General features: G+C 43.6%; 1 protein-coding gene across 1 annotated transcript; it reads left to right on the top strand.

Annotated features, from left to right (window-relative positions):
* Positions 1-210: 210 nt before the first annotated feature.
* TIMM22 (translocase of inner mitochondrial membrane 22) lies at positions 211-9,066 on the top strand. Its single transcript, XM_074189149.1, has 4 exons — positions 211-499; positions 4,379-4,575; positions 5,334-5,406; positions 8,396-9,066. Exons 1-4 carry the CDS (start codon positions 271-273, stop codon positions 8,470-8,472), a joined length of 576 nt encoding a protein of 191 aa, XP_074045250.1. The 5' UTR covers positions 211-270; the 3' UTR covers positions 8,473-9,066.
* Positions 9,067-9,553: the final 487 nt, after the last annotated feature.

Below are 9,553 nucleotides of genomic sequence, written 5' to 3'. Positions count from 1 at the left end.
CAACATTCCCAAACGGCTAACGCTGCTCGACGGTGTCTTGAGTCAAACGCGACCATCCTTAAAAACCAAGAAAAATCTCGTATTTCTTAAATAGCTCTGGGAGCGAATGAATTTCGTTTGTGTCCGGGGACAGCCCGTGAAGGCGCGACGCGGCGTGTGTCGAATCTGCCGCAGCGGAATCCGCCACTGGCGGAAGCGCGGGCGAGGCCGAGGGGGCGGAAGTCAGTTAGTCCGTGCGGCGGAGCCGGCAGGCTCGGGGCAGCGGCGGTCATGGCGGCGGCTCCCGGGCCCGGCGGAGCTGTGCCCGAGGGGGCGGCCGACGCCCCGCTCCAGCACAGCCTGCTCCTGCGGTACCTGGTGGGGGACAAGCGGCAGCCGCGGCTCCTGGAGCCCGGCGCCCTGGGCGGGATCCCGAGCCCCGCCAAGAGCGAGGAGCAGAAGATGATGGAGAAGGCCATGGAGAGCTGCGCCTTCAAGGCGGCGCTGGCCTGCGTCGGGGGTGAGTGGGGCTCGGGGTGCCTGCGGGGGCTGGTGACGTCACCGGGCCCTCCAGCCCCCCCCAACAAGCTCCTGAGTGACCCCGGGGGGCTGCGGACGGAGGGGGCCCTGGGCCCTGGCGCCCCCACAAGCAATCGTGGGCCGAAGAGGGAGAAGCCAGAGGGATCACCTGGACTTAGGGCTAAGACGGATTTCAAGTCGACCTCCAAGTGAAGGGTGTTTCATTCGATTATCTAAAAGCAGCGTTCCGACGAGGGGCCGTTGATTTCCCCAGATTGCCTCAGTGGGTTCATGACACCCCAAAATGTTGCAGTCTCTTGGTCCGGACTAATTTCATTTTCTTTTTTTTTTTTTAGTTTTTTTTTTTTTGCAAGGCGATGGGGTTAAGTGGCTTGCCCAAGGCCACACAGCTAGTTTTCTGAGGCTGGATTTGAACTCAGGTCCTCCTGACTCCAGGGCCGGTGCTCTAGCCACTGTGCCACCTAGCCGCCCCCTGACTTCATTTTATTATGAGAAACCTCAGACCCAGAGCAATTAAGTCACACCCGAGATAGTGGATCCAGGTCATCTTGACTCCAAACTCGGTGTTGATTCCATTACACTGGATTGCCATAAAAAAGTAAGGGACTTTCAATGTATAATGTAACAGGAAAGAGATCAACACCTGAAAAACTGCTATTATAAGGGACTGTATGATAGATGAATAGTATAAATTATAAGTGTGCAAGGAGTTCGGAGGAAAGTTCAGTCACTGTGACAGGCTGGGTGGGAAAAGGCATGGAGGAGAAACATTGATCCCAGGTACAGGGGGAAGAGATAAATAACTAAATAATTAAGTAATAAGTAGTAATTGGGACCATTTTTGGTATAAAACATGTATCTTCATCCCCACTTTGCAAAGAAAGAAACTGAGGCCTGGAGGGGCCAAGTGATTTAGAACATGGTTATGTGAGGAGAAAGGGTCAAACAGGATTTGAACCTTGATATTTCTGGTTTTAAGTATCCAGTATCAAGAGGAAGAGGTTTGTGGCACACAGGCCCTGGAGTCAGGAGGACCTGAGTTTAAATCCAACCTCAGACACTTAATAATTACCTGGCTGTGTGGTCTTGGGCAAGCCACTTAACCCCATTGCCTTGCAAAAAAAAAAAAAGGAAGAGGTTTGTTTTCTCTTAAGCAAAACCAACCTGGGGAGATGTTTCAGAACCTGATTTATGATAGGTCTTGAATGCCAATTTAAAGAGTGTGGACTTTATTCTGTAAAACTTGAGGAGTTTTTTGGGGGGCAGTAATAAGGATCTGTACTAGAATGGTAGCATTGGAAATGGAAAAGGATGAACATATGAGACATTCTCAATAAAAAGACATAGAACTTGGTAACTATGATATAGAGACAATGAGAAATAAATGAGATTTTAAGGCTAATGTCTTGGGGAAAGTGGTGGTGTCTTTGACAGGAATAGGGTAGGTTAGGAGAGAACTACTACCTTTTCATTTCATGTGGGGAGGGACAGGGAATGGGGTGAAGCTGGTGAAAGGAGGGAGGGATGGTTTCCATTCAGGTATGTGATGTTTGACTGAAGTCAAAATGTCAGGCAGATGGAAACAAATTGGTGCTTGTTGGAAGGATAAGGGGCTATAGACAAAGATTTAGACATTTTTCAGTTAGTAGTTGAAACTGAGCAGAGATGAGTTCTCTGAGGGAGAGTCAAGAGGGTGGCAGCAGTGAGTAGTAAACCTTGAGAAATACCTACACTTAGGAGGTAGAGGTTCTGGAGGCATAGGAGGGTAGGAAATAATTTTAGATGCTACATTGAGGTTGAAGAGAATGAGGATGGGGAAAAGATTTGGTGATTAGGGTCTAGTCAAAGTACATTCATTTTCACTAGCATAATGAGGGTGAAGCCAAATTGGAATAAACCTGGAGTGACTAGGAGTAGAAATGGAGAATTAGACCAAACTGATGAAATGTGTTGGGCATTGAAAGTAAGAACAAAAGTGGTCAGTTAAGCTTTTGGAGTATATGTGAAAGTCAAGGGTGCTGGAAGGTCAGGGAGATGAAGGTCTCCCTGTTTTAGTTAATATTGGGTGCTGACCTTGCATGCCTTTGCCTAGGCCACTCCTCCTGACCTATGGGGTAATTTAAGAGATGAGAAAGACTCTCTTGCTACTGAGCAGTCATTGGAATGGATATACTAAAATTAATTATACCTTTAGAAATTTTATCTAGATTCCTTCCTTCTTTCTTTTACTTTTTATACTTTTAAAAACAAATCATTTCCCATGCTACATTCCCACTATACATTCCCCCCAATTGAATTGTTTCAATTAACACAAATTTGAGCTAAACTTGATCCACGAAACATTTATGTCTCATAGGCTGTGTAACCTTCCATGCTGTGGTTCCCCCTCTCTCTCTCCTGGAAGGGGGAGGTTTTGTTATTTCTCTGGGACCAAGACAGATTTTTAAATTTTGTTTTTGTTTTTGCAAGGCAGTGGAGTTAAGTGACTTGTCCAAGATTAGATAGGTTGGGACTTATTAGGGCTGGATTTGAACTCAGGTCCTTCTGGCCTCTGACTCTTGGAATCCCTAGCATCCATCCAGATTTTCATGCACAGGTCCCTTCTTCCTTAGAATCTTTCCTGTCTTCATTTTCTTCCCCTTCCAAATTGTAAGTCTGTTGCTGTGATTTTGTACATGTGTGTGTGTGTGTGTGTGTGTGTGTGTGTGTATTACATTCTCCTTTTCCCCCCAAAGGATTGTTAACTTCCTTGGGAATGGGAACTTTTACATTGTTGACCCAGTGTGATGGCATAGCGATTAGAGCACTAGACTTGAAATCCGGAAGACCTGAATTCGATCCTTCAGTCATTTCCTAACTGTGACCCTAGGCAAGTTATTTAACTTCTCAACCTCAGCTTCATAAAATGGGAATGAAAAAAGCATCTGCCTCAGATGGTTATTATGAGAATCCAATGTGATAATAATACATGTCAAAAACTTTGCATACCTTAAAGGGCCTTTTAAATGTTATTATCTGTGCATGTGATCATTGTTTAATGAAAGGTTTGACTAGTGACTCTTTCTCTAGCATGCAAGTTGCTTCTCACATAAAGAGGGTGAAGATGAATCTGGATTCTCAGAAGAAAGGGAGGGAGCTGGGAGATTGTTTACTCTTCCTTCTGTGGCAGTTTCCTTTTTACTGGATTTCAAGGAGAATTGCCTTGCATCTCCCTGTTCAGAGATACCTCTGAACTTGAGGAATAGCTTCAAGTCTAACTAACTCTAGGGTTATGTGGCAGGGTTTAGAATGAGTCGTTGGTCTACTGTATTTTATATGTTTATATTCTCTCATCCAGGAAGCAAAAATTTGGGAACTAAGAATTGGTCGCACGGTGTAGACATTTTATCTCTTGTATCTTTTTATTTGTCCTTCATTTTTGAAAAAGACCATGACATCAGGGAGATGGTGCCATGACAAACACTTGATTTGGATTTGAGTGAGGGAGAGGCAAGGCTTAAGTCACCAGCCTCACTTTTTCCTCCAGAACCATCTGGGTCCAGTGGCCAGATATGAATCAGGACAACTGGAGATGACCCTGGATGGGGCCCAAAGTCACACAGCTAGTAAGATAAAGTGTCTGAGGCTGAATTCAAACTTCGGTCCTCCTGACTCCAGGGCCAGTGCTCTATCCACTGTGCCACCTAGCTGTCCTCTCTTGAATACTCGTACCTGCTCCTTTTATGACATTACCCACAAACAGTGTCTGGTGAGCTTGTCTTGTCCCCAGACACTTTCCAAAATGAAGTGACATCAAGATAATTTAAACTGTTGGCAGAGGTCATTTTGTAACTTTGCAAAGTAATATTTTTCCTTTTAGGATTTGTCTTGGGAGGAGCATTTGGGGTGTTCACTGCCGGCATTGATACGAACGTGGGCTTTGACCCAAAGGATCCATATCGAACACCAACTGCAAAAGAAGTTCTTAAAGATATGGGACAGAGAGGAATGTCCTATGCCAAAAATTTTGCCATCGTGGGAGCCATATTTTCCTGTACGGAGTGTTTGGTAGAATCCGTAAGTGATGGTTTTTTGAAAGGTTTTGCTTTATGGATATTAACCTTTAGCATCTCTGTCTCATACAAATGTTCTGGAACTTGTGTACCAGAAAAACATCAAGAGACTTAAAATCAGAGACTCTTGTCTTTCCTCAGAAAGGCTATTTTCCTAGTTCTCTGGCAGGTTGCCCTTTACAGAGACATCAAAGGTTTTGTCTCATGCATATACTGGTGTTTTTCCTCCTTGTGGACTAAAAACTGACTTCCTTTTCCATATGAAAGTTATAAGGATGGGGACAGCTAGGTGGTACAGTGGATAGAGCACCGGCCCTGGAGTCAGGAGTACCTGAGTTCAAATCTGGCCTCAGACACTTAATAATTACCTAGCTGTGTGTCCTTAGGCAAGCCACTTAAGGTTATGATTTCAATTAATCCACCTGTGTCAGGCTAGTCAGGAAGAGAGACTGTGGCATCCTAACTGCTTTGGATCTTTTGTATCATGTTTCCGTGCCATCTGCAGGAAATGCCTTGGAACAAATCTAAACTTAAAGAATTGTCATTGAATTTGCAAAATTTTTTTGCAAAATTTTAAAAAATGAGTATTAAAAATTGTTTCTATAACTGGAAAAAATATTTGAAAATAATAATTGTCTTTGAAAAAAGATAGGATCCTTGTTATCAAGAAAATGAATTAACTAACTAGAAATCTGTTTATTTCTTAATTGTTTTGTCTGGTTTATTTCTGTGATACTGACCTGCATTTCTCAAATCCCACAGTACCGGGGAAAATCTGACTGGAAGAACAGCGTCCTTAGTGGCTGTATCACTGGAGGAGCCATTGGCTTTAGAGGTCAGTGCACTCTTGTGGGAGTGTTTTTTGTCATTGTGACTGGCATTGCCAAAAGGTAGCCCAGGACACAGGTAGGCACTTGATTACTATCATTTCCTAATGACTACAGTTAAGATTTATTCACAAATGAATGTTGATGTACAGGTGGCACTTCACTGAACTTTGTGACATAGAAGAAAGAGGATTGGTTTTGAAATCTGAGAATTTGGGGTTCGAATCTTGTATAACTCTGGAATGATCTCTTTTATGTTTTTTTTATCTGTAAGAAGTAGGGGTTGAGGGGCGGCTAGGTGGTGCAGTGGATAGAACACCGGCCCTGGAGTCAAATCCGGTCTCGGACACTTAATAATTACCTAGCTATGTGACCTTGGGCAAGTGACTTAACCCCATTGCCTTGCAAAAAAAAAAAAAAAGAAGAAGAAGTAGGGTTTGGACCTGTGGAGGAATTTAGAAATGAGAAAGAATCTCTTGCAACTGAGCAGTCACTGGAATGGATATACTGAAATTAATTACACCATTAGGAATTTTATCTAGGTTCCTTCCTCTTTCTTTAGCTTTTTAAACTTTTTAAAAAAAGATTCATTTCCTACTATATTACTCCTCACAATTGAATTGTTTCAATTAACACACAAATTTGAACTAAACTTGATAAATAAAACAATTGTGTCTTGTAGGCTATGTAACCTTTCATGCTGTAGTCCCTTCCCTCTCTCCTGATTGGAAGGTGGAGGTTTTGTTGTTTCTATAGGACCAAGACAGATTTTTTTTTTTAATTTAGCTTTTGCAAGGTAATGGGTTTAAGTGACTTGCTCAAGATCACACAGCTAGGTACTTATTAAGGCTGGATTTGAACTCAGGTCCTCCTGACTCCAGGGCCAGTACTCTTATCCACTGTGCCACCTAGCTGCCCCCAAGACAGAATTTTGAATTTGAGGGCCTGAGGTTAGACCTGAGTTCTACTTCTTACCTCTTACCCCATCTGAGCTTTGCAGCTTTATTCCCCATTACTCCACTTCCTGTGACCTAGTCTCATCTGTTACTCTCTGCCATCTCTGGGCTTTGTCTGTTTTCTCCCATGCCTGGCTTGCTCTCTTTCTGCCCTTCTACTCCTGGCAATCCCATCTTCTTCAAGTCTCAGCTCCCACACACCGATGGGAGGCAATGGTCTGTGAAGCAATAGTGTTCAACTCAGAGAAACAGGGTGGTCTTCTCTGTTCCTGTGAAGTGTGTGTGTGTGTGTGTGTGTGTGTGTGTGTGTTTGTCTCAGTTTGAAAATAAACTATCCATGTTTGCATGGATGTATGCATCTTTATTTGTATTGTTATATATTTCTTGATTACTTTTTCATTTGTGTGTTAAGACATCCTGGTGTAGAGATCTCAAAGCCAGGAAGCCATGAGTTGTCTAGGGTGACTGCCCTAGTGAAGAAATCTCCTTGGGGGGGGGGGGGGGGGAAGGCACCAGCCTGCTGGGATCAGAGGTGGCCCCGAGTCTCTCTGGTCCGTGGCCCATGCCTCTGTGGACACATCTGCTTGAGAGCAAAGACAATTTATTCAACCTTTGTCTTTATATCTACTCTGCCTAGGCCAGAGTAAGCAGAATGCCTTGGTTGGCTTGGGTTTCACTGTTTCATGTTGAAAACAAGGGTTAATTAAATGATGTCTCTAAGGGTCCTTTCAGCCCTGAGTCCTTGATCCTCTGACTTGAGTTGGGCAGGATTTTAGCATTTTCACATCATTGAAGTTGTATATATTATTCTCTTGATTTTTTTCTCAGAACTCAGAATTAGTTCACGTTTCATTGATTTCCTCACATTCACCATTTTTTTCTGATAGAAAACTATTGTATTACATTATCAGGCTGCAGTTTACTCAACCATTCCTCCTTAGACATCCATATTGTTTGCAGTTTTTTGCTACCAAAAAAAGTGGCTGCTATAAAAATTTTCCTCTTTTTGCTTTTGGTGGGGGCATATTCCAGGAATGGGCATGACTTTTCTCGCATAATTACAAAATATTTTCTAGCCTGATTAGAATAACCTCTAGCTCCATTAGCAGCCTTATTAACATGTCTGTGGTTTCACAGTTCCTCCAGTATTGACTGATGCTCTCTCTTAGCATTTCTGCCAATCTGATGTGCATGTGAGAAAAACTCTTAAGATCCTTTTTGAAAAAGGCAGATTCCTCAGAAAAAGCCAGTGATTCTGTTCTCTTATTTTGAGTCCTTTGGACCCCATTTTGCCCTTTGAAGCATTTAGATAATGTGTTCAATATTCTGTTGGCCTGCTCGCCTCATTGTAGCAGGTCCCCCACCCAAACACAGGTACTCAAGTGATGTTAGATGAGTAACTTTTAAACATTTCATTTTCTATTCCCCTCCCTTAGCGTAAAATTTACAAGTTATTTTGTTATTCAGCCGCCATCTGTTGGTCAAGGAGGTAAAGAGTCCTTTGGAAGCAGCTTTCCTGCCACCGTCATCTTTTGGTTTACCCAGAGCCAAATTCCTTTTTTTTTTTTTTGTCTGTAATTGCTGAAAGATTTGTTATTATTACCCTTGCCCTTGAGTCTTAACAAAACAGTTGTATTTGATGGAGGAGTAGGTAGAACTCAGTTCTTCTACTGAGTCTTCTCCTGCCTTGGCTCCTGCCTTAGAGCAAATTGGCTGCCTTCCATCCTCCTCTTTCTGGGGAATTTCTTCTATAAACAAATGTCAGGGTGACAGGCTTATCTGCTTTTCCTTGATTCCAAGGCTGATACTCTTAGACAGGACTCCTGTTTTAAAAGAAGCTTTTGCCATGAAACTGAACTGATAAATTCTCTGGGATGAGAGGAGCCACATGAATAGGTGGCCTAGGTGTTGCAAGGAGGCATGATTGTCGGGGGCCTTGCTGGCCTCAGTCAAATCGGTCAGTTTATCTGTGCAGTTGCAGTTTTCTAGCTCAACATCTCTTGTAAATCTGGAGTGTTTGATCTTCCTGTTTGTTTTGCAGCTGGTTTAAAGGCTGGGGCCCTTGGCTGTGGAGGTTTCGCTGCTTTCTCTGCTGCTATTGATTATTACTTAAGATGAGAGGACCTTCTGGAGGAGGAGCCCAGTACCCCATCAGGAGCCATGCAGTAGAGGCGGCTTGTCCACGGAGGACTTTGACTGGACCATCATTGTGAAAGATTCGTTCATTTGCTTCCCCTCTTGAAAGGTGGGTGCCGTGAGGCGTGTTCTGGTGACTGCTGTTGCCATCGCTGCTGCCTCCACTTTGCTGAGCAGCTATACTCAGCTCTTTCCAGGTGCTGGCAGACTGCCTTCCATGATAACCACCAGTCCTTCCTGGATTCCACCCAGAGCTTTCTAGTGAGAAATGCCCCTTTGAAAATCAGGGACAGGAGTTCTGAATCCAGACTGCAACGGGCCATCCTGCCTTAGTTATTGCTAAAATGGACATTCTTTACTATCTTGTGTTGGGGTTTTTTGCAAGTATCATAGGGACCCCTTATTTGAGGAAAGGGGGAGGGTGTAGGGGGCAAAGTAAAAGTTCCTTGTTCCTTCTAGCCCATTCTGTGGCTGGGGAATGGTTCCATTCTATTAGCCACCACCAGGCCATCCTTGCTGTGAAAATTGTTTATTTAAATACAACTTGAAAAGACAAATTTGGTGGTCTTTTTCTTTTTCTTTTTTTTTTTTTTTGTCAAATTCCTCCAAAAGCGGGGCTACCATGTGTGACCCAAAGGGAAAGAGGGTGGGAGGCTCTGGCTAAGGGTAAACACAGAGAGGTAATCGTTGTCAGAGAACATTCCAAACATTCTCATTTAATATGTTCCTGGGATGCATGGAATCCTCTTTGTATAAACCTTTTAGCTTACTGACAGGCATGTTTCCAGTTGCCCGTACTAGGTTGGTTATCTGACTACCTGACATTGGCTTAAGGAGATGGGTGAGCCTGAGCCACATCCCTCAGTAGCTCTAGCAAAAGTTGGTGAGAGGGTATTCTCCAGTCCCTCTTCTCCAGTATCAGTCTTGGCTTTGACTGAGTCTGGAGCAGCCAAATTCAACCAACAGCCACTAACCCTGCTTCCATCCTGCTATATTTGGCAGAATCGATTTGTTTCATATCTGCAACTTGGATATGCTTTATTGCCTAGTTGACTGTCAGAAA

This window comes from Macrotis lagotis, chromosome 5 (assembly GCF_037893015.1).
Source record: "Macrotis lagotis isolate mMagLag1 chromosome 5, bilby.v1.9.chrom.fasta, whole genome shotgun sequence".
Classification (NCBI taxonomy): Eukaryota; Metazoa; Chordata; class Mammalia; order Peramelemorphia; family Peramelidae; genus Macrotis; species Macrotis lagotis.
This window is presented reverse-complemented; position numbering and strand designations above follow the sequence as displayed.